General features: G+C 23.4%; 5 protein-coding genes across 5 annotated transcripts; 1 reads left to right on the plus strand and 4 right to left on the minus strand. All coding sequences in view use genetic code 6, as the record gives it.

The window, feature by feature from the left end:
* Window positions 1–471: 471 nt before the first annotated feature.
* On the minus strand, window positions 472–1,146 carry TTHERM_000706460 (transmembrane protein, putative; the record flags this gene model as incomplete). Its single annotated transcript, XM_012796312.1, has 1 exon — window positions 472–1,146. The coding sequence occupies one exon, from the start codon at window positions 1,144–1,146 to the stop codon at window positions 472–474; it is 675 nt and encodes a 224-aa protein (XP_012651766.1).
* Window positions 1,147–2,216: 1,070 nt separating this feature from the next.
* Window positions 2,217–2,606, minus strand: TTHERM_000706471 (transmembrane protein, putative; the record flags this gene model as incomplete). Its single annotated transcript, XM_012796313.1, has 1 exon — window positions 2,217–2,606. One exon carries the CDS (start codon window positions 2,604–2,606, stop codon window positions 2,217–2,219), a length of 390 nt encoding a protein of 129 aa, XP_012651767.1.
* Window positions 2,607–5,042: 2,436 nt separating this feature from the next.
* Window positions 5,043–5,726, plus strand: TTHERM_000706482 (hypothetical protein; the record flags this gene model as incomplete). The annotated part of the gene is made up of 1 exon (XM_012796314.1): window positions 5,043–5,726. The coding sequence occupies one exon, from the start codon at window positions 5,043–5,045 to the stop codon at window positions 5,724–5,726; it is 684 nt and encodes a 227-aa protein (XP_012651768.1).
* A 1,165-nt stretch (window positions 5,727–6,891) lies between these two features.
* Window positions 6,892–15,721, minus strand: TTHERM_00707460 (zinc finger lsd1 subclass family protein; the record flags this gene model as incomplete). Its single annotated transcript, XM_001010977.2, has 6 exons — window positions 6,892–7,355; window positions 10,125–14,004; window positions 14,058–14,299; window positions 14,399–14,542; window positions 14,697–15,179; window positions 15,382–15,721. The coding sequence occupies 6 exons, from the start codon at window positions 15,719–15,721 to the stop codon at window positions 6,892–6,894; spliced, it is 5,553 nt and encodes a 1,850-aa protein (XP_001010977.2).
* Window positions 15,722–19,147: 3,426 nt separating this feature from the next.
* TTHERM_00707470 (zinc finger lsd1 subclass family protein) lies at window positions 19,148–25,005 on the minus strand (the record flags this gene model as incomplete). Its single annotated transcript, XM_001010978.2, has 6 exons — window positions 19,148–19,175; window positions 19,379–23,244; window positions 23,304–23,779; window positions 23,858–24,346; window positions 24,524–24,889; window positions 24,942–25,005. The coding sequence occupies 6 exons, from the start codon at window positions 25,003–25,005 to the stop codon at window positions 19,148–19,150; spliced, it is 5,289 nt and encodes a 1,762-aa protein (XP_001010978.2).
* Window positions 25,006–26,525: the final 1,520 nt, after the last annotated feature.

The raw sequence follows: 26,525 nt of genomic DNA on the forward strand, positions 1-26,525 counted from the left end.
ATATATCACTATATTACAATTCCTTCTTAGTAATCACTCAATTTCCTCCTCTTTTTTTAGTGTAAATTTATATTAAGATCCTGTTATTTTTATAATTGAAATTTATTAGAAATATCATTTTAATATGAGATATCAAGGTAATAAAAATATTATTTAATAAATTCACTAAAATGAAAAATTTTCAAAAATCATTAGAATTCAAAATTATTTTATATTTAAAATTATTTATTAAAGTAATTGCAAGTATATTATTAAATTTTAGTATAAATTATTTTAAGATTACAAATTAAAAGTTTTTTTATATTATCAAATATTCTTTTAGTCAACAAAACATAGGCTAATTACTTTATATATTAATATAATAATAATTTTTATGCATATTAAATTTCTATTTTCAATTACTTTTTTTTGTTTTTATCTTAAATTTTACAACCATTTCTTTTTTAAGATCAAAAGAATTTGCAAAAGAGTTCAAATCAGACATTTCTTTTTATTTTAACTGGTTAAGTTTATTGAATGATTAAATTTCATATTCAATCTTTTTTTGTTATATTACTTAGTAAATTTTTCTTACTATTAAAAAGATACTAATGACATTACAAGATAAAAGAAACACTACAAGGATTGAAATAAGGTCTTTTGGTTAAAATTTAAATAAATATTTAATTCAAAATAAATTAAAAAATTACTTTAAATGCTATCAAGTTAACTCATAAACACTAATACTATCTAAGAACTAAAGAAAATTATTTCTAAGGAAACTAAAAATCCTAACTCTAACTTTGAACTAAAAGGGCGGTATAAAGTTAAAAACAAAATAAACACAAAACTAATAGTTATGGATACCCAAATTGATATTACTTACTTATTGTATATCACAACAAAAAGGCAACAAAACAATTTTCTCAACTCAAAAAGAACCCAATATATTCTTCTAGACAAATGAGCTTCAAGACTTTCAACTAAAAAAAATTTCTACAAATTACTCTAAACCAAAGTTACCTCAATTCTGTAAATATAAACTAAATATATTATATAGCTAAAAATTCCAAAATAAAATCCCAAACTACCATAAGCAACTATTCTATCAAATGTAGAAAGATAATTAGAATTTATTATATTATTTAAAGATGATAATAAAATCATGTTAGAACAAATTAAAAACAATTTTGGTATGATATTGTTCTTGAAATAAGCTCCGATTCTATATAAATGCTTGATATTTATTAGAATTATAGTTGCAAGCACAGCCAAGAAAAGTAGAATCAATTAGTATAAATTATTTAAGTAAAAAACCTTGGATAAATTATGGATATCCAAAATTAAAGTCTTATAATTAAAGAATGTCAACAAATCTGAATAATTTTCTCTTTCAAAAGGATAAGGTATTAGATTGAATGTATTAAATGCTAAAAAATATTTAGTTAAGACTTCATTGACAATTTTGAACTCTTATGTTTCTATTAAAACATAGTTACCAATCAATTAAAATATTTAGATGTAATAAATGCTAAAAACACCTATAAATGTGTGATTTCCTAATATTAAAGTGAGACATATTCCTATGCTGATATAAGAAGTAATATCTATAATATAAGTTTGAGCTCTACTTTATGTTACTATTTTGCTACATTTTTCAATTTAGCTCTCTTCCTTGAAATATTCACAATACTTATTCTTTAAAAATGTATCAAAATCTTCTTTATCTAAACAATCCCATCCACTACCTTTGGAGCATACAGTGCAAAATGAGCTTTTTTTGATACATTCTTTGCATTTTTAGTCACATAAACTACAGATTATTTGATTTTGTGAATTAATTGGTTCTTTATAATATCCAGAAGGGCAAATCATACTACACTATTTATGCCTAATTAAAACTAAAGGATCATTACAATTATCTAAACAAATATAGTTTTCTATATCGAAGTATGTATTTTCAGGACATTAGCTGTAACATTTGTTCTGATATAGATAAAAATCTGGAGAACATTTTAAGCATTTGGAAGAATTACATAAGATACAGTTTTTATCATATTAATCTTAGCACACCACACATAACTTCTTATGGGTTTAATCAATATAAGTATTTGGACTACATTACTGAACGCATGCTCTGCTTTATATAAATTATGGACATTCTTGACATTGCTTTGAGTTTTCTATTTAAAGCAAATAATTTGGACAAGAGTCAAAGCACTCATTTGTAGCTATATTCACATAAAAATCACAATTTTCTACGCAATCCTTATTATATAAATAAATTAATGGAGAGTTTTCCAAGATTTAAGAGCAACTTAAACATTTACTAGTATCTTTTGGATCACAAGTATAACAGCTGGGATTAGCACACTTCTAACAAACTTTTTTATTTATTTAGTTAGATTAAGAAGAATTAAAAATTAATGATGAATCTATATAATTAGGTGGACAACTGGAAACACATTATTAAGTGTCTTCCAATATAAACAAATTATCTAAACAAGACAGACATTTCGTTTCAGTACATTTTTAGCAATTACTATATTAGCTGTAGCAATATATACAAGTTTTATTTTTATTATTAGGAAATGTTCCTTCAGGACAGTTTTTAATACATATTTCATTTAGTAAATAATATGAATCTGAGCAAGTTAAACATTTTGATGGATTTAACAGATTACACTATTTGCAATTTGAATCTTAGCACTTTTTGCAAATCATTATATCTTATTAGAAGGGATAATAATTATCTGGACAAATACTAACACAACTATTATTGAATAAAAATAGATTAGAGCTAGGTATACAAGAAATACATGAATTTTTATCACATTAAGCACAATTTTGATCATATTTACTACAACTTTAGCAATTATTTTACTTATCAGGGAAATAACCTTCTTGGCATTAAGATAAGCATTAATGATCATTAAAATAAGGATATTCTGTTTTGCATGAAAGGCATTATCTAGGGTTTTACTAATCACAAGTATTGCATCTTGTATTTTCACAATTTTAGCATAAGTTAGTTGATGTATTTCCATATTAACCTGATGGGCATGTAGTTACACATGAATTTTTATTTACCTCACTTATAAATTATTGTGAATCACATTTAATACATGCTTAAGTGTTACACATCAAGCAAGATAAACCATATTTTGATGAACATGCTAAACATTTTAAACCTTTTTCATCTAAATACTCATTATTTTCACACTTACTGACACAGTTACCCTTTTCATTAAGATAAGGTTATTAACTATTTAAAAAACAGGAATCACAAGAAGAGGGATTACATGTTTTGCAATATTAATTTGAACACTATTGACAAATATTGTCTTTTGGGTAATAGTTATCAGGACAAGAATCATTACAAGTATTATTGGAAGTATTTAGTTTTTTTTAAGGATTGCATTTTGAGCATTTATCTGAAGTACATTCAATACAGTTATCAAATAATTTGGAGCACTCTAGACAAGCATCACCTCCATAAAAATTTTTACCTTAGTATTAGCCAGTAGGGCACGGTGTATTAATACACATGCTTTGAGTTTGATCTATTATATAATTATTCTAACATTTTAAGCATTAAGTAGATGAATTACATACAGAACATTTATCTAGGCAGCGTTTACATTCATTATTACTTTCGAAGAATCCATCAGTACATTAGGTTACACAATCATCATTATAAAGCAAGTTTTTACCAAAAACAGGACAAGTTTTGCATTTACTAGGTTATACTGGGTCACATGTTAGGCAATTAGTATTACTACAGGGCTGGCAAATCTATTCTGATTCTTTGACATAATATCCTTCACCACATTAATCCTCACATTTGTTTTTGTAAATAAATTTATCATTGAGGCATTTAATACAAGAATATTAGTTGCACTCTGAACAATCAGATCCAAATTTTTAAGAACACAAATCGCAAGTTTATTATCCATAATTTTAAAAATAACCATTTTTACATTATTAAACGCATTATTTATTATCATCCAAAAAGTAGCCTTTTGAACAAATTTAGCATTGATTGCTATTGCAAGGTAAACAATTTGTTTAAGTGCATGGATTAGAAGGAGTAGTTGAACTACAACTTGATTATTTTAAATTAGTATCAATATTTAAGAAATAGCCTATGTCGCATTGCAAACAAAATTAACTGTTACATTCTATGCATTTAGAATCATATTTTGTACAGCTTTAGCATTTTTTATCTATATCTGCATAGAATTAAGAGGGACATTACTATACACACTTTCCAGTTTTATCAAAAAATATATTTCTATTAGAATTATTAGAGTCGCAGCTCAAACAGAAACTAGAATCATTTTTATCGCAAGTTGCGCAATCTTTGTTTTAGCATGCTTAACATTAATTTAGAGAATCGAAAAACTAACCGATACTACAATTTTATAAGCACTATGACTTATTTATGTCAAGGTATTTAAAATTATTATCGTTACATTATTAGCATTCTTTAGATGAGCAAATTGAGCAGTTACTAAATAAAATTGAACACATTTTACATTAATTTTACTGATCAGGATAAAAGCCAGGAGGGCAAGCATTAATGCATATTCCTAAATGTAAATAAAATTCAGGGTTACATATTTAACATATAAAGTTTTAATCACAAGAAGCACAATTATCATTACATTTTTTACACTGCTAATCTATTTATACAGTCCCAATTGGACAATTAAGTAGACATTATTTTTAATCAACGCTAAGTACAAGATTACCACTGCACTAAGTGCATTAATTCTTGTCACAAGAATCGCATTAATAGAATAATGAAGAGCAATCTTTGCAAAATCCTTATATATCATACTAAGTACTTAAACACTTATCCACACACTAAAATGTATTTTAATCAACAAAGTAATTATCTTTGCATTAAGTACATAGATTTTAGGAGTTATTACAAATTTTGCATTAAAGTTATGTGCATGGTAGGCAAACTGCATTTTATATATCGCCATAATAGCTATCAGGACACTAAGGTATACATTAATTATTAAAGAAGAAGTAGCCATTCTAGCACTTATTACATGAGTAAAGATTTTTATCACAATTTTAACAGTATTAAATACATTTTTAGCATTTATTTGTATTTTGGTCGACTGCCATTCCTGTTCCACAATTTGAAACACATCCTGTGTCTAGAAGAGCTAAAGGAGGTATACATGAAAAGCATTAAGTAGAATCAGTTTCTAGGCATGTTAAACACTAACTATTCAAACAAGGGGAACAAGTAATTTTTGCAGAGTCAAAGTAAAAAGAATCTTAGCAGACACAAATTTTATCTTTGTTAAAAGTTAAGCCTTAAACAGGAAGACATTAAGTGCAAGAATGTGAGTTAGAGCAATTTAAACAAGTAGGATAACATTAGAGACAATTTCCATCTTATAAATAATATCCAGTATGGCATTCTGTACAAGTAGTCTAAGCACTACTTAGAGTACAGCTTTAGCAATTATCTTATAAACACTTAGATTTATTTCATTAAAACAATAATTTAATATTTTTAAATAAAATAAAATAAAATAAATACTTACATTAAAAGCGTATATTGTAATTTCTCTCACACCTAAATAAATATTCTTATTACTCCCTAATTCTAAATTAAAAATATTTAAATTTAATATGGTTAAGCTATTTAAACTCTAAGAGTTAACTAGGAGAGAAAATGTACCAATCACCTCAGAACCTTAAAAACCACAAATATCCTTTGATTATTAAATCTATTCATCAGTTAAATAGATATTATTTTTTATATTATTTAGAGTAACTTAAATTAAAGAATCTGCTTTTTATGATTATTTTTGAATATCAATTATAATATATTTAAAATAAACCTTCACAAAATTAAAGCCATTTGATTTGAAATTGTAGCTTATCAAACTATTCTATTTATTTACAATAAAACCACCTAACAATTAATAGTCACCACATCTAGATACTACAGAGTCTGAATTTTATTGGCTCATAAATGATTTAATTTACAAATCTTTAATACTATCAACTTCAATACCTGAAAAATCGTTTGAATGAAAAGCTAATAATATTAGAGATACTATTTTTATATTAAATTAATTCTTTATAAACTACATTTAATGTATATTTTCTTTTATTAAGTAGAATTTTTTTAAATTATAGTAAAAATTTGGTAAAACAAAATCTTTTAAAAAACATTAAAAACTCAGTTCCCCTAGTGAATCCTTATTGAGTGAGTATAGTATTATTTTAATATGTTTAAATAATGAAAATATACGAATATTTAATAAAATGCTAGAGGATAAAATTATTATTAAAAATTTTTTTAATTTAGAAGAAGGTAAGTAAGTAAGTAAACAAAATAAATCTGAAATTTTATAAAAAAACTATTACCCTTTTTGTCTTTGTCTATTAAAAGACATTCTTAAGATTTTGTTTCAGGATTTAATACAGGTTAGAATCCTGAAGAACAATTATTTACACATTTATCTAACTATGAAAACATTAAACCTTAGCATTTTACACACTTTTATTTTTCGATATCCCATGATTAACAATTTTATATATAAGTGCATACTTATTCTGAATATATTTTTTAGTGATAACCTTGGGCATTACTACAAATTTTAACACATTACCCATCTTAGAAAAAATAACCTGAATCTTTACAATAACACTTGCCATTTTAAAAATTAGCATCTTAAGAGCATGAAGTGCAAGAGTTGATACTTGAATCAGTACAGCTTAAACACGATTAATGACATGTATTTATATTTATTTATATAGAACTAATAACTAGAGCTTTATAGAAAAATTTCTCATGCTCATTTACTGATACTTAAATTTAGTTCTCACTCTATTAATATTTTTTTCGATCTTATAATAATTTAGAAAAAGTTAAATTCAATTTTATAAATATTTTTTCTATTGAATGGATATTTAATTATTTATTTTGTGAATAAAAAATATTTTTTATTATGAATTTATTTTATTATATTAAAATAATATAAAATTACATTTTAATATCTATTCGAATTCTTTATAAGCTTTTTTGAGCCATTTCATTGATGAATCACATAATTCTTTTAATTAGAAAGGATAATATATTTCAAATTTATTTTTTTTTACTCCATCCAAGTAAACTGTTATTTAATTGTCACCATCACCTCTGAAAAAAATAAAGTCTATATTAACTTCTCTTTCAAAATGAGGAATATTAGTTTCAAATTTAAAATTATAAGTATCTGTTGATCCAAGAGGATTTCCATAGAATTACTTTTTAAACTAAACTGAATTTGAATTTGGGCAGTTGAATTTAATGATGCCCATGTCTTAATTGCCATTTATATAGCTAATAAATCTATCTTCTTTAAATAAATATAATGTAAACTCTATAAGAATGATTTATTAATATATATTTACCTCCAAAGCATGTAGAGAAGAATAAAGAAATATAGTAATATACAAAAATATTAAATTTTTTCATTTACTTTAGCTTTTTATTTGATTTGATTATATTTTCTTAATTAAAAATTTTTATAAATTCAGAAAGTAATTCATGTATTTGAATTAATCAAGCAAAATCAAATGTTTGAATGCTTTACTTTAAATAATCTTACTCTGCTTATATAGTACTTGTATTATTAAAAATTTTAATTGTGGAGATTTCTATCAACTTTTATTTATTTTAGTAAACTTTAAATCAAAAAAGGAATCTGTTTTAAAAATGCATAAAATAATAATGTTATAATTTATAAAATTCGCTATAAAAAATAGACTTTATCTTTCTTTGTTGACTTAAAGTATAAATTAATGAAATTCTTTTATTCTATACTAAAATATCAAATCGAAGAAATTAAGTAAGCTCTCATTATCTTTATCTATAAATAATATAATTTAACTTTTTTCTTTTTTATTAAGTTCCCACTTATTTCTTAGCTTGCTTGCTTTACTTTGTAATTATTACTTTTTCACATATCCAATCTTCTTCTCTGTAAATTGAAAAAATATATTTGTTTTATTTTTTAATTAATATACTCATATCAAAGCTAATAATTGTAAGGTAAAAAGAATTATAAATGACGCAACTCAAATTTTATTTTCCTTAAAATCCTTTGAAAATAAAAATATATCACAATTTCAAAAATCCTTGTTAATAATTACCAAATATCCTCCTCTCTTACTAGCTTAAATATATAAACCTAAATCTATTTTTTATTTTTAAATATAAAAATAGATTAATAATAAAAATATTTATTCCATTAATCAATATAGATTGTCTACTATTTCATGTCCTATAGACAAATGGTCCTAAATTTTTTCAACCACTCATTAGTAATTTTTAAAGTATTCTAATTTTTTATATTATTTCTTGACCTAAATTCTTAACATACTTTATATTTAAATTAAAAATTCTATTTTCATGGCAATTATTCATTTAATTTACTTATTTCATAGATGAAACATTTTGCTTTATCATTTAAAATTCACCTTAAACTTAAGTATTTATTGAAATAAGAAATATATTTAATTACTGCTTAAATTAAATATATGCTCTACCCCTTGACATATCTAATTAAATTATAATTATAAGTTTATAAAAATTCTGAAATTAGTAAAATTTTATTTATAATATTTTAATTTAATGCAATAAGTTAATTTTAGTTAAATAAACAAATAAATAATTTTATTTCATTTTTAATTTTATAAAATCTTGGCTTTTTGGTGTACTTTATTAATGTATATATTGAGTTATAAAAAATAAATGAAGACTTAAAATAAATTTTTAATACATAAATATATATGAAATATTTTAAAAGTATAAATTTAAAATATTGTTAATTAAATAATTTCATAGAATATAGTGACATATTTTGCTATTGTTCAATATTAATTTAGAAATATATTTTGCTTATTTATCAATTTTATTTTTAAATTTTTTCTTATTATCTAAAACAAACAACCATTTCTTTTTTAAGATCTATCGATTTTGAAAATGAGTTTATAAAAGATAATTCGTTTAGTTTTATGTTCTAAACATTTGTTTGTAACTAATTTTTATATTCATTCCTTTTTTGTTATACGAACTAGTAAATTTTTCTACCTAAAAGGAAAATGTTAATTGCATTACAAGATAATAGAAATACTACAATAGTTGTCATTAGTTCTTTATATTAAAAAAATTTTAATGATAAAAATAAAATATAAATATTTACTTTCGATATTATCAAGTTAATTCATAAAAACTAATATCAATAAAGAACTTAGGTGAACACTTTCTAAGAAGACCAAAAATCCAGACTCTAACTTTGAGCTAAAAGGGCGATATAAACTTAAGAACAAAATAAAAACAAAGCTAATAGCTATGGATACCCAAATTGATATAACTTGTTTATTGTATATGACAACAAAAAGGCAACAAAACAATTTTCTCAACTCAAAAAGAATCCAGTATATTCTTCTGGACAAATGAGCTTCAAGACTCTCAACCAAGAAAAATTTCTATAAATTATTTTAAATTAAAGTTACTTCAATTCTATATTGATAAACAGTATATATTATGTAACAAAAAACTCCAAAATAAAATGCCAGACTTCCATAAATAAGTATTCTATCTTATGTAGAAGAATAGCTAGAGTTTACTATACTATAAAAAGATGATAATAATATCATATTAGAACAAACTAAGAACAATTTTGGTAATACATTGTTCTTGAAATAAGTTCCTATTCGCTTTAAATGCTTTGTATTTATGAGTATCACAGTTCCCAACACGGTCATAAAAAGAAGAGCTAATTAATATAAATTATTTAAGTAAAACTCTTTTGACAAATTATGGATATCCAAAATTAATGACTTATAATTAAAGAATGTCAACAAATCTTAATAATTTTCTCTATCAAATGGTTAAGGAATTAAGTTGAAGATGTTAAAAGCTAGAAAGTATTTTGTTAATACTTCATTTACAATTTTAAATTCTTAAGTTTCTATTAAAACATAATTACCTATCAATTAAAATATTTAGATGTAATAAATGCTAAAAACACCTATATATGTGTGATTTCCTAATATTAAAGCCAGACATATTCCTACACTAATATAAGAAGTAATATCTATGATTTAAGTTTAAGTGTTACTTTCTGTTACTATTTTGCTACATTTTTCAATTTAGCTTTCTTCCTTTAGATATTCACAATACTGATTCTTTAAAAATGTATCAAAATCCTCTTTATCTAAACAATCCCATCCACTCCCTTAGGAACATACAGTGCAAAATGAGCTTTTTTTGAAGCACTCTTTGCATTTTTTGTCACATAAACCACAAATTATTTGATTTTGTGAATTAATTGGTTCTTTGTAATATCCAGAAGGGCAGTTCTTACTACATTGTTTAGGACTGATTAAAACTAAAGGATCAATACACTTATCTAAACAAATATAGTTTTCTTTATCAAAGTATGTATTTTCAGGACATTAGCTGTAGCATTTGTTCTGATATAGATAAAAACCTTAAGAGCATTTTAAGCATTTAGAAGAATTACATAAGATACAGTTATTATCATATTAATCTTAGCACACCACACATAACTTCGAGTGGGTTTAATCTATGTAAGTATTTGAAGTGCATTATTTAACACATGCTTTGCTTTAAATAAATTAAGGACACTCTTGGCATTACTTTGGGTTTTCTATTTACAGCAAATAATTTGGACAAGAATCAAAACACTCATTTGTAGCTAGATTCACATAAAAATCACATTTCTATATGCAATCCTTATTATATAAATAAATTAATGGAGAGTTTTCCAAGCTTTAAGAGCAACTTAAACATTTATTTGTATCTTTAGGATCGCAAGTATTACAATTTTAGTTAGCACATCTCTTGCAAACTTTTTTGTTTATCGAATTAGAAATTAAATTTGAATTTGGATTATTATTTATTAAAGATGAATCAATATAGTTAGCTGGACAACTTTAAACGCATTATTAAGTATCTTCCAACATAAATAAATTTTCTAAACAAGAAATACAATTCTTTTCAGTGCATTCCTAGCAGCTACTAAATTTACTGTAACAATATGTACAAGTGTTGTCTATTTAATTAGGGAATGTTCCATAAGGACAAATTTTATTGCATTATTCATTTAGTAAATATGAACCTGAACAGCTTAAACATTTCGATGGATCTGAGATATTACACTATTTGCAATTAGAATCTTAGCATTATTTGCAAATCTTTATATCTTATTAGAAGGGATAATAAAAATCTGGACAAGTACTAACACAACTATTATTCAATAAAAATAGATTAGAACTTGGCGAGCAAGAATTACATTATTTTAAATCACATAAAGCACAATTAATGTCATATTTAGAAATACAACTTTAACAATTATTATCTTAATCTGGGAAATATCCTTCTTGGCATTAAGATAAGCATTAACCTTAAAATAAATAAGGGTATTAATTTATACATTTATCACATAAATTTGGTTACTAATTGCATGTACTACATCTTGAATTTTCACAATTTTAGCATAAATTTGTTGTAGTATTTCCATATTACCCTGACGGGCATGTAGAGACACACGAATTATTATTTATATCGCTTATAAATTAGTTTTTATCACATTTTATACATGCTTGAGAATTACATGACAAGCAAGATGAACCATACTTTGATGAACACGATATACATTTTAAATTTTTTTCATCTAAATACTCAGTACTTTTGCACTTACTAACACAGTTTCCTTATTCATTCAGATAAGGATTTTAGCCATTTAAAAAGCAAGAATTACAAACAGAGGTGCTACATGTTTTGCACTATGGATTTGTACACTATTTACAAACATTATTCTCTGCGTAATAGTTATCTGGACAAGAGTCAATACAAGTATTATTAGAAGAATTTAGTATTTTTTAAGAATTGCATTTTTAGCATTAATTTGAAGTACATTCAATACAGTTATCAAATAATTTTGAGCAATCTAAACATGCATCACTTCCAAAATAATTTTGACCTTAATATTAACCAGGAGGGCATGCTGTATTAATACAATTTTACTATGTGACATCTAATTTATAATTTTATTTGCACATTAAGCATTAGCTAGAATTACAAATAGAACAATTACTTGAGCATGCTGAACATTAATCTAAATTCTAGTAGTATCCTTAACTACATTAACTTACACAATCCCCATTTTAAAGTAAAGATTTAGAATTTGGGCATGTTTAGCATTAAATAGGATTTAATGGATTACAACTTAGACAATTATTATTCGAACAAGGTTAACAAAAATTATTATTATCTACATAGTATCCATCGCCGCAGCTATTTTTACATTGACTTTTGAAGATATATTGGTTAGGTTAGTTGCATTTAATACAAGAATTTTAGTTACACTCAAGGCAATCTTATCCAAACTTTTAAGAACACGAATCACAAGTTTATTATTAATAATTAGCATAATACTATGGTCCAGTACATTCTCTAACACATTATCCATTTAGCAAAAAGAAATTTTATGAACAAGCTAAACATATATCATTTTAGCATGCTAAGCAATAATTTGGACAATTATTTTAATTGCAATTAGGATTTGATGCTTTACATGAAGATTGCAAAGTATTATCTATTTGAAGGCAAAAGCTATCTTTGCATTAAAGGCATATTTTAGAGTTACATAAAATACAATTTGTATCATATTATTTACAATCTTAGCACACATTATTTAAATCTGCAAAGAATCCAAAAAGACATTACTTTACACAATTTCCACTTTAATCTAAAAATATATTTCCACTAGAATTGCTTGGATCACAACTAAGACATATGCTAGAATTAGATTAGTTACAAGTTGCACATTAAATATTTTAACATTTTTGACATTGATTCTTTGAATCCAGAAACTATCCTATTTCACAATTTTCAACGCATTACTTTTAATTAACATCAAGGTATTTATAATTACTATTAACATCACAAGTTAAACACTATTTAGATGAACAAGTTGAACAGTTCATAAATAAATTTGAGCATGGCTAGCACTTATTATATTAATCTGGATAATATTGTGGCAGACATGTCTAACTACATTATCCTTAATATAAATAAAATCCAGTACTACACTATTAGCAAACTAAATTTGAATCACACAAATTGCAGTTAGCTTTACATTAAATACACTATTAATTTACTTGAACTGTTTCTATTGGACACTGATTAAGACATAATTTTTAATCTACACTAAGTACAAAATTATCAATACATTTAGTGCATTTAGTTATGTCACAAGAAGCACAATTTTAGTATAATTAAGAGCAATTTTTGCAATATCCTTAATCAGCATATTAATTAAAAGAACAATTAGATATACATTTGCTTGAATTTATATCTACTAAGAAATTATTTTAGCATTTAGTACAAATATCTTTTGAGAAAACACAATTTACACATTCAGATTGTGAGCAAGGAATACAAATAGCATTCTACACGTCACCATAATAACCATCAGGACAATTTTGTTAACATTAATCGCTCAAAAAAAAGAAGCCATTCTAACATTTATTACAAGATAAAAGATTATTATCGCAATTAGAACAATTCTAAATGCAATTTTAGCATTTATTTGAACTTTAGTTTACAGCCATCCCTGTTCCACAGCTTTCAACACAATCTGTAGCAAGAAGAGCTAAAGGAGGTTTGCATGAAATACATTAAGTAGAATCATTTTCTTAGCAAGTTAAACATTTTTGATTTTTACAAGCAGAGCAAACAGTGTTAACTGAATCAAAAAAATAATATTCTTAGCAAACGCATTAATTACTTTTGTTAAGAGTTAATCCTTAAATAGGAAGGCACGAAATACAAGATGATGAATTTTAACAATCATAGCAGGTAGGGTTACATTAAATGCAAGTATTTGATTATAGGTAGTATCCTACTACACATGTTTAGCAAGTGGTCTCTAAGTTATTTAAAGTGCAGTTCTTGCAATTGTTTTATAAGCACTTTTTAAAAAATATAAATTGAGAATAGAATTTATAAATAAAAAATATTTTACATCAAAAGTATATATAGATATTTCTCTAACTCCAAAATAAGCATTACTATTTTAATTCAAAATATTTAAAGTATTATTTTAAGAATTAGAAATAGCATAGAGAGAAAAAGTTCCAAAAACTTCCAAACCTTCAAATCCACAAATATCAGTTGCTTAAGAAAGTTGAGATTAAGTTAATGTAATATTTTATTTTTAATTATTGAGAGTAATTAGAATTTAAGAATCTGTATTTTTTGGAAAATCTATTAAAATGTATTTAAAATTAATTTTTACAAATTTAAAACTATCTGCATTGAATTTGTAGGTTATTTAACTATTATATCTATTTATAAAAAATCCACCATATAATTATTGATTTCCGCATTTTGAGACTATAGAGCCTAAGTCATATTAAGTAACAAATTAATAAGGAGATAACCCACTTATGCTCGCAGCTTCTATGCCTGAGAATTCATTTGAATGAAAAGCGAATAGTTAAAATGATACTATTATCAAAAAATATAATTAATTAATTGAAGATTTAAATTATTAATTAATTTATATTGTACATTTCTATTGAAGATAATAAAATCTAATTAAAATTTTTAGAATGTTTATGGGGTAAGCAAAAGCTTAAATTAATTATTAAGATAATGTTACCATTTAGATATCTATCAATTAAAAGGCATTCTGTAAGTTTGGTTTTTTTATTTAATACAGGTTCAAATCCACTAGAACAACTACTGACACACTTATCTTATTAAGAGAGCATAGGATTTTAGCATTATAAGCACTTTTAATTTGTGATATCCCATGAAAGGCAATTTTTGATATAAGTGCATATAATATCTTTTTCTTATTTTTTGAAGTATTGTTTTGTTTAGTCACAAGTAGGAACGCATTATCCATCCTAAAAAAGGAATGCTGAATTACAGGTGCATTTACCATTTTTTAAAGTAGCTTAAGAGGTACATGTTATACATGAATTTTCTTTTGAATCAGTGCATGTCAAGCAAGAAGGATGGCAAGTATTTATATTTACTTAAATTGAGCTAGTTAATAAGGCTCTAAAATTAGACCAATAATCTGTTTCACTAACACGTATAATGATTTAATTCCCATTCATTGCATACTTTTGTCTATCTTTTATTATTAATAAAGAATAAAATTTTTTTTGAAAATACTTATTTTAAAGATGGTTTTTTAAATTAAAAAATAGATTGAATTTTATTAAAATTATAAAGATAAATAGCTAAATAAATAAATAATAGATATTAATAAAATTCTAGAAAAATTATTTTTATCATCACATACAAAATTAAATAGTAAAATAAGTTTAATTTACATTTTAAATATTATTCAAATTCTTTATATGCCAACATGTTGAAAAGATTGTATTAATTATCGCACAATTTAGTAACTTAAAATTAATTTTTATCTATTCCAAATTAACTTTTAGTAATTCCATCTAACTAAATTGTTATTTGGTTATTGCCGTTACCTCTAAGATAAACAAAATCTATATTCACCTCTCTTTCATAATGAGGAATAGGAGTATCAAATTTAAAATAACCTACATTTGCACCAGGTGATTTAGATAAAGTATCTTAATCAAATATTCCATAATATTTTTTTCTAAACTAAACTGGAGCTGCATTTGGACAATTAAATGTATTTAAACCCATATTTTAGCTTCCATCTATATAACTAATAAATCTATCATCTATAAAAGCAAACATGTATAAATAGTAAAAAATAATATTATAATAAAATTACCTCCAAAACATAGAAAGATTAAGAAAGAAATGGAGTAAAAAAGTATGATATTTACTTTTTTCATTTTGATTAAATTTGATTCTACTAATTTTTATATAAAATAAATTATTATCAACTCTTAGCTATATATAGATAGATGAATTAAATATATTATTTAGATATTATAGTTATAAAAATCTTACTCTGCTCAAATCTATCTTTAATTTGTTAATAAAGTTCTAAATTTTTATAAATGGAAATATTAATATACTTGATTGTTTAAAATTTATAAAGACAATAAGAAGTAAGCCACTTATATAGTTAGCAAAAGAAGAAAGAAAAAAAATATTTATATAACTTTACTAACTACTTTGCTGAATCTTATCTTAAGAGAAAGTAGCAATAATAATTGTAATATATTTTTTAGCTTACATTAATATTTCTTATTTTTAATTCCAATTTTTTTTATTTTTTTGATTGAAATTGCTTCACCATATAATTGATTTTTTATTTATTACCACTATTTAATGAAAAATTAAAAAACAAATATATTTAAATAAATAAATAATACAAATATTTAATTTTTTTAGGTTTTGTTAATCTAAAATCATTTTTTTATGGAATAATCCATGTAATTTAGCTGCGGAAAATTATATTTATAATTATTTATTAATATACTTTATAGATTGTAAAGATCTTTTATAATTATAGGCCTCAATTTTAAAATTAATTTGTATCACTAGATATATGAGAAAATGTGTAAGTTAAAAAGAGTCATATCCTACGCCACTAAAACAAATATAACTATCCGTTGATTTTGTAATCTTTTTTCAGAAATGATTAATTAAATTGAAGTCTTAGAAATAAAAAGTCTGATTCTAAAATCTATAAAAGATTATTTTTATTATAGTTTTGATTAATGAAAGGAAGTATTAATTAAGTGCGAATTACTTATTTAGGGTTTTTAAATTAAGATTCTTACATCAACCTAAAAAACTCAAGGTATCTTAGGTGGGGTAAACATACTTAAATTACTTAACAAATAAGCTTAACATTTAATAATTTATATTTTTATTAATATTAACAATATAAATTTTTTATTGCAATCATTTCAATTCATTTCATGAATAAGAATGATTATCTTCCACACAAATTTAAAATCCACCATAAAAAAATTCAATTTATTTATTATTTTACTATTAATTAACTATACTTAATTTGAAATAGCATCTTTTCTTTGTAATAGTTAAAATTTTCTATAGTTTGCTATGATTACTTCATCTTAAGTTAATAATAACATTAGTTTTTATGTAAAATAATTGACTTAAATCATTTAATACATGAAATTTAATAAAAATATTTGTTTTTTAAGTAAATAAAGTGGCAAAATAAGTGTTTTACATTTAAAATTTAATTAAAAAGCAAGCAAAATATAATTTTCATAATATTTTTAATAACTATCTTTTATGTATTTTAGTTAATCATTTATATAAAAAAATCAAAGGTTATCGAATTAAGTTCATTAACAAATTTGCTTATTAAAAATTCTATTATTTACATAAATAAAAAATAAAATTTTTTGAATTTTTATAATAGAAAACCTTAAAATAATCAATTTAAAGTCAAATATTCTATTTTTAATAAAAATTTTTTATCTATATTCCATAATTCTATTTTTATATCTTATTTCATTTATTTTACATCATTTACACTATTTTAGCTGAATTTAAATTTTCCTATTTCTTTCTAATAGATTGTATCAAAAAATGTGATATTTTCTTTTTATTTTTTTATAATTTAAAATTTTTTAACTTTAATAATTATACAAGATATTATTTTTTTTAATATTCTTAATATTTTTAATTTATAATTTGCCTAAAATTTTTTCTTTTTTTGTTAAATTTGATTTAATTTATGTAAATAATATCTTAAAAAATTATTTTTGTTAATAAATATATTTAATAAATCAATAAATAACTATTATTTACTATTTTTTTCAAATTATTTTTTTAAATTTTTTAAAATTAATATTAAATAAGTCTAAATATGTGCATATAATATCTTAATATAAAACTTCTACTTTTGAAAATATCCTAATGTTGAATACATGTTTTATTTTTAGTAATTTAGATATAACTTTTTTAACAATTTTTGGAAAAATTAAAATAAAAAATAATAAATTATTTTCATAAATAAGAAAATTATTTTTTCATTAGAAATCTTAATAATTTTAAATATTTATTTACAAATTTAATAATAAAAAAAACAATTTATAAATAATTTTATAAATTTATTTTGAAATATTTATCTATATTTTATTCATATTTTTTCATTTACTTTTTACTTATAGTAAACAGCCATTTCTTTTTTAAGATTAAAGGAGTTATCAATTGATTTCATAATAGACACTTCATTTAACTTAATAAGTTCAAAATTCGTTAGCTACTAATTCTTATATTCATTCCTTTTTTGTTATAAATATAAATACATTTTCCTTCCTACCAAGAAAATAATAATTGTGTTAGAGGATAACAGAAATACTGCAAATATCATTATTAATTCTTTTTATTAAAAAAAATTGTAAGTTAAAAATTGATGAAAAATTAAAATTACTTTCTATTCTATCTATTTAGCTCATAAACACCAAAATAAGCTAAGAACTTAAGTAAATTATTTCCAAGAAAACCAAAAAAGCTGACTCAAGCTTTGAGCTGAAAGGTTAGTATAAAGTTAAAAACAAAATAAAAACCAAGCTAATGGCTAAAGATAACCAAATTGATATAGTTTATTTATGATATAAGACAACAAAAACACAGCAAATTATTTTTCTAAATTCAAATAGAATCCAAAATATTCTTCTTGAGAAATGAGCTTCAAGACTTTCTACCAAGAAAAACTTCTATAAATTATTCTAAATTAAAGTAATTTCTATCCTGTATTCGTAGACTGTATATATTATATGACAAAAAACTCCTAAATAAAATATTATGCCTCCATAAATCATTATTCTATCTAAAATAGAAAGATAAGTGCAGTTTATTATATTATTTAGTGATGATAATATAATCATATTAGAGCTTACTAAAAAGATTTTTGGTATTATATTGTTCTTGAAATACATTCCAAATAATTTTAAATTCTTTCCTAATGAAAGAATTATAGTTGTAAACACTGCTATTAAAAGAAAGCTTAATTGATATAAATTATTAATGTAAAAATATTTTGATATATTGTGAATATCTATTATTAAAGTCTTGTAATTAAAGAATGTCACTAAATTTGAATAAATTTCTCTTTCAAAAGGTTAAGGAATTAGATTAAAGGTATTGAAAGCTAGAAGGTATTTAGTTAGGACTTCATTCACAATTTTAAACTCTTGAGCTTCTATTAAAACATAATTGCCAATCAATTAAAATATTTAAATATAATAAATACAAAAAACACCTATAAAAGAGTGATTTCCTAATATAAAAGCTAAGCATATTGCTATACTAAGATAGCAAGTAATTGCTATAATTCTTTAAAAAATTTTATTTTCTGTTATTAATTCATCAAATATCTTAATTTCACTTTCATTGTTTAGTTACTCATAATGCTGATTCCTAATAAATTTATGAAAATCTTCTTTATCTAAGCAATCCCATCCACTACCTTGAGAACAAACAGTGCAAAATGAGCTTTTATCTGTACATTCTATGCATTTTTCATCACATATTCCACAAATAATTTCATCCTACATATTAATTGGTTCTTTAAACTATCCTAAAGGACAGGCTTTACTACACACGTTTGAATTTATTATGACTAAAGGATATGTGCATTTATCTAAACAATTATAATTTTCGTTATCAATGAAAGTATTTTCAGGACATTAACTGTAGCACTTATTTTTGTAGAGATAAAAGCCTTAAGAGCACTTTGAACATTATTATGAGTTACACAATATACAGTTAGTATCATATTAATCTTAGCAAACCACACATAACTTTTAATGAATTTAATCTATATAAGTATTTGAAGTACATTCTTTAACACATTCTCTGCTTTAAATAAATTATGGGCATTCTTAGCATGACTTAGGTTATTCTAATTAAAGTAAATAATTTGGACAAGAATCAAAACACTCGTTTGTAGCAAAATTCACATAAAAATCGCAATTTTATATGCAATCCTAATTATACAAATATTAATTTGGTGAATTATCTGTGGTTTATGGACAGCTTAAGCATTTTTTTGTATCTCTTGGGTCACACGTATTGCAATTTTAATTATCACATTTCTAGCAGGTTTTTTTATTGCTTAAATTCGAATTTAGATTAGATTAAGGAGAATTCACTATTAAAGATGAATCAATATAGTTAAAGGGACAGCTTGAAACACATTACTAAATGTCTTCTAAGATAAATAAGTTATTTATGCAAGAAATACAACTTTTTTCAGTACACTCTTGACAACTACTAAATTAACTGAAACAATATGCACATTTGTTTTCCTATTAATTAACAAATGTTCCAAAAGGACAAGTAGCAACACAAGTTTCATTAAATAAATATGACCCTGAGCAACTTAAACATTTTGATGGGTCTAAAAAATTGCATTATTTGCAATTTGAATCTAAGCACACTTTACATTCTTTTATATCTTGATAAGAAGGATAATAAAAATCTGGACATGACTCCACACAAGTATTATTATACAAAAAAAGATCTGAACTAGGTGAGCAAGAGTGGCAAACTTCACTATCACATTAATTGCAATTAGGATCATATTTAGAACTACAACTTTAGCAATTATTATCTAAGTCAGGAAAATATCCTTCTTAACATTCAGATAAGCATTCACCTTAATATAAGTAAGGATATTCTTTCATGCATTAAGTGCATTAGCTTGGGTTATTCTTATCGAATTTACATTTACTACATCTTGTATTTTCACAATTTTAGCATAAATTTGTTTCTTCGCTTCCATATTAACCTGGTGGGCAATCAGTAACACAAGAATTATTATCTAGCTCACTAATGAATTAAGGAGATTCACATTTAAGACATGATTAAGAGTTACACTATTGGCAAGAAGTTCCAAAATCAGAAGAGCATGATGTGCATACAAAGCTATTAATAGTTAATTATTTTAAGTATTAATTGCTTTTGCACTGACTGACACAGATACCATTTTCATCCAAATATGGATATTAACTATTTTGAAAGCATGACAAGCAATTAGAGGCATTGCATGTTTTGCATTTTTTTGATATTGGACACTATTAACAATTATTATTTTTATCTGGGTAATAATTATCAGGACAAGAATCGTTACAAGTATTGTTATAAAGATATAGTGGCATCTCACATTATTAGCAACTATTCTAAGTACATTCAGTGCAATTAAAAAATAGTTATGAGCATTCAAAACATGCATTACTTCCAAACGTGTTAATTCCTTTGTATTAGCCAGAAGGGCATTTATTTTCAATACATTAGCTTTAAGTTACATCTATTAAAAAATTATCTTAGCACTTCAAGCATTAGGTAGAAGATTTACAATTTGAACAATTAGCAGGACAAAGTTAGCATATGTTTTAATTTTAAAAGAATCCTTCAGCGCATTAAATTACACAGTCATTATTTTAAAGCAAAATTTTACCAAAAGTCGGGCAGCTCAAGCAATTTTTAGGTAAATTAGGATCACAAGTAAGGCAATTGTTATTTAAACAAGGCTAACAATTATATTCTGAGTTTGCATAGTATCCATCGCCACATTGGTTTTCACATTTGTTTTTGTAGATGTATTGATTTGTTGGTTGACATTTAGTGCATGAATTTTAGTCGCACTCAAGGCAATCAGTCCCAAATTTTGTAGAACATAAATCACAAGTTTACTTTTAATAATTTGTAAAATATTTAGATGGAGTACCTGGATAAGCACATTAATCACATTTGTCATCTATTAAAAAATAGTTTTGTGAACAAACTTGACATTATCCATTATTACAGATTAAGCAATTATTGATATTAGTACATGTATTTGATGTACAAACTGTAGTAGGTCCATCACAAGTTGACGATTATAAATGAGCATCTATATTTAAACAATAATTTGCTTCACATTATAAGCAAATTTAGGCATTGCATGCTACACAATTAGCAAATTTTTGATTACATCTTAAACATATGTTATTTGCATCTGCATAGAATTCAGAAGGGCATTAACTTACACATTTTCCATCTTCTGTTAAAAATATATCCCCAATAGAATTATTTGGATCACAACTCTTGCAAAAACTGGTGTTAGATGAGTCACAAGTTGCACAGCTATTTTGACACAATTAACATTACATTTGAGAATCAAAAAACTATCCTATATCACACTATTATAAGCATTAAGTTTTATTTATATCAAGATATTAATGATTGCTACTTGTATCACAAGATAGACATTCTGTAGCTGAACAAGTTTAACAGTTATTAAATACACTTGAGCATGGTTAACACTAATTATATAAATCAGGATAATAACCAGAAGGACAACTCTAGTAACATTCCTCTTAATATAAATAAAATCCAGAGCTACAAACCTGACAAATTAAATTTATATCGCATTAACTGCAATTATTTGAACATTATATGCATTGTTGACCTTTTTAAACTGTTCCTTGTGGACAGCTTTGTAAACACTATTAAGAATTAACACTTAATATGAGATTGTTACTACATTAAGTGCACTGTTATTTCAAGTTACAAGAAATACAATATGTGTATAATTCTGAGCAGTTTTTGCAATAACCTTAATCATCGTATTAAGTGTTTGAGCATTGAGATACGCATTAGTATGTGTTTATATCTACATAAGAATTATTATTACATTTTGTACAAATATCATAAGATTGAATACAGTTAATACATTCAGATTGAAAGCAAGGAATGCATTTAGCATTCTTTTGATCACTGTAATAACCATCAGGGCATGCTGATATACATTTATTATTCAAAAAATAGAAGCCATTCTAGCATTAATTGCATGACGAAAGGTTATTATCACAATTTAAACAATTATTAATGCATAATGCACATTAATTTGTACTTTAATTAACAGCTTTGCCATTTCCACAGCTGCTAACACACTCAGTACCAAGTAGAGCTAAAGGCTTTTAGCATGAAAGACATTAGTCAGAATTTTCTTTGCATGTTAAGCAGGTTGCACTCAAACATTGTTTGCAAATAATATTAGTGGAATCGAAGTAAAAATAATCTTAACAAACACATTACTTACTTTCATTTAGAGTCAGTCCTTAAACAGGCAAACAATTATTACAAGATAAAGAGTCAGAACAAGTTAAGCACATCGGATTGCATTAAATACATTCTCCTTTTTACTAATAGTATCCAGGAATGCATTGCTAACAAATAGTCTATTTATTACTTACAGTACAATTTTAGCAATTATCCTGTAAACACTTTTTTTAATAAATTATTATTTAGAATTAATTAAAAATGTATTAAATAAATTATTTACATTAAAGGTGTATATTGATAGTTCTCTAATTCCTAAATAAGAATTACCCTCGTTAGTAATATTTAATTAATTAGAGGGCTTTAATGCTGAATAAAGAGTAAAGTTGTCTTAAAACTCAGGATCACTAAATCCACAAATATCTATTTGATCTTTTGATTAAGACACTTGGATTGTCAAGGATTAGTCATTAAGTTTAACTGTAATTTAAGCATTTCCTTTAGCTGAAATATCAATAAAAATATATTTAAAATAAACTTTTACAAAATTAGAGTTAGCTGCTGAAAAAGTGTAGGTAATTTTACTATTAATTTAATTAATAAAAAATCCTCCAAATAGTTAGTATTAGTTGCATTTAGAGACGTAAGAATCAAAGCCAGCAAATTGTTACAAAAAACCAGAATAATTTAATCCACTTATGCTTTCAACTTCTATGCCTGAAAAACTATTTGAATGAAATGCTGAAATTACTGTAGACACTGTTTATGTTAAATATTAAATAATGTAGATAAGAATCAATTTTAAAAGTTAAAAAAGTATATAAAAAATCAATTTACCTTGTTTGAATCTATCACTCAAAAGACACTCATCTAGATTAGATTTCTTGTTCTTAACTTTAATAAATCCAGAAGAGCAATTACTTACACATATATCTTATTAAGGTAGCATAGGACTTTAGCAGGCTTAACACTTTTCATTTTACCACTAAGTACATTAATTTATGAAAGTGCATACTTTTTTTTCTGTAGATTCTTTTTAGTCTTTATAGTGATAATAATTTTTATTATTACAACTTGCAACACATTATCCATCCTAAAAATAATAATCTTTATTGCAAGTGCATGTGCCTTAATCTAATGTAGCGTTTTGAGAGCATGAAAGACAAGAATTTTTATCTTAATCTTTGCATGTTAAACATGAAGGGTGGCAAGGACTAACATTTAATTAAATAGAGCTAATCATTAAGCCAGGATCTATAAATTTTTTTTTAGATTCACTAATATGGACTATTGATTTATTCACCTGATTGAATGATTAAAATTTAACTTTATTATTTTTATAAATATTTAAATTAATAAATTATCATTTTTATTTTATTTTATTTCTAAATATTTTTAATTTTTTATTTTGTTAATTATTTTATTATCTTTAACTATTTTAAATTTAAAAAGATAGATAGATATCTTGTGTTTTTAATGTTAATAAAATGAAAATTAATTTACATCTGAAGAACTATTCGAACTCTTTATATGTAATTAGCTATTTACTATTACAAAACTCTTTAAATTATTATTGACTTTCTGATAGGAATTCTCTTTTTGGATTGCCATCAATCAAAAATGTTAAAGTAGTAGAAGGAAAAGATCTCATAAAAACTATATCTATAATAACTTCTCTCTAGAAGTGAGGTACAAGGATATCAAATTCAAAATATGCAACGTTAAAGCCTCCAGATTAATCTAAAGTATTTGTATCAAATGGCCCAAAGAAGGTAGTTTTAAACTAAACTGAGTTTGCGTCAGGACAGCTAAAGGTATTTATATTCATATTTTTTTTTGCATCAATAAAGGAGATGTTTCTATCATCTTCTACTTAAAATATTATAATTAAAATCATTCTAAGAACATTTAAAAAAGTTACTTCCAATACAGTTACATACGAAATAAGCAATCAAGTATGAAATCAAAATACTAATTTTTTTCATTTGTATTAATATTTCAATAGTAAATTTTTTTATTCGAATTGTTTATTCTAAAAATTTAATCATAATTAATAAAAGCAAACAGATGATATCAAAGAAATGTACAGTATACATGTCTGTTCAAGTTGATAATATTAAAATTAAGTTTAGAAAGATTTTTTAATTTACGAAAATGTCTTTGTATTTTAATTGTAAGTTAAAAATGAAGAAATCTTATTAAATTGCTTCTTTAATTAATTAGTTTTTTTATTAATAATTTTAAAACCACTAAATTTTATTTATCTTCTAGTAATAAAAATGATGAAGCATTTTTAATTAATCTTAATAAATGTAAGTCATTATTATCTGAGCTTTTTATGCCAATTTATAAATTGATAGATTCTTTCATAAAAGATGATTAAATTATTTTTTATTTCTATACAAAGTAAGGCGTAAATTTTTAAGGTAAAAAACGAGTTGATAATTGATTCTTATTATTATTTATAAAAATGAAATTATAATTAAAATAGTGTTTTTATCAAGATATAAAAAATTATTTCCATAAAATTAATATTATAAATTTTTTTAACTGTAAATTATATGTGCTAAATATTTATTGAATAAATTTTAAATATGCTTTATATTAACTAATAAGCAAATACTAGATATTGAAGACATTAAAGTTACTGATTTTTAATTTTAATTTTTGACTAGATTTCGATTTTGAAAGTGTAATCTTTAAGAGACCACTTCTAATATAATTCCAAATTAATTCCCATAAAATATGTTTACTTATATACTAATAATTACTATTATATCTTCTTGTCTGTTTTCTATCCTTGGAATGTGTATTTATCTTTTTATTTTTTTATGGAGTGTAGATAAAATTAAATAATTTATTTTTTAGATTTTTCTAAATAATAAAATGTTTATGTCTAAATTAATAACTTCTTTAATAACAAATATTTTTTTTAATGAACTCTTCACGTAGAATTTATTAATTAATTTTTATCTCACAACTATACTAACCATTTTTTTTGAAACAATTAAAATTCTAAATAATATTAGTGTCTTATCAAAGAACAATTTCAAACTTTGCAAATATCTTTTTTATTTTAATAAAATTTATTTTCTTCTATAAAATTACAATTTTTACTAATTTATATATTTTCAAACTAAATAATGTTACGTTTTATAATTTATCATCTACCATAAAATCTCAAATTTAAGATAAACTTTAAATAAAGTTGATTTTTTTTATTTTAATGTAACATAAGCTGCCTTAACTTATTTTTATTTTAAAAATTTGAAAAAACTATTTAATTCTATTTTATTTATTTCTTCATTATTATTGTCTTTTGTATTTAAAAATATCAAATTGTTAATTTTTTACTTAAATTAACTATTTTTTTTGGAATACTTCAGATTTTCAGAATTTCTTTCTAAATTTACAATAATTTCATTCAACAAAATTATCATTTAAACAAAAAACGAACAATTTATTTAAAATATTAAAAATAAATAATGCCTTTAATAATCTTATA

This window comes from Tetrahymena thermophila (assembly GCF_000189635.1).
Source record: "Tetrahymena thermophila SB210 genomic scaffold scf_8254748, whole genome shotgun sequence".
NCBI classification, from domain to species: Eukaryota; Ciliophora; class Oligohymenophorea; order Hymenostomatida; family Tetrahymenidae; genus Tetrahymena; species Tetrahymena thermophila.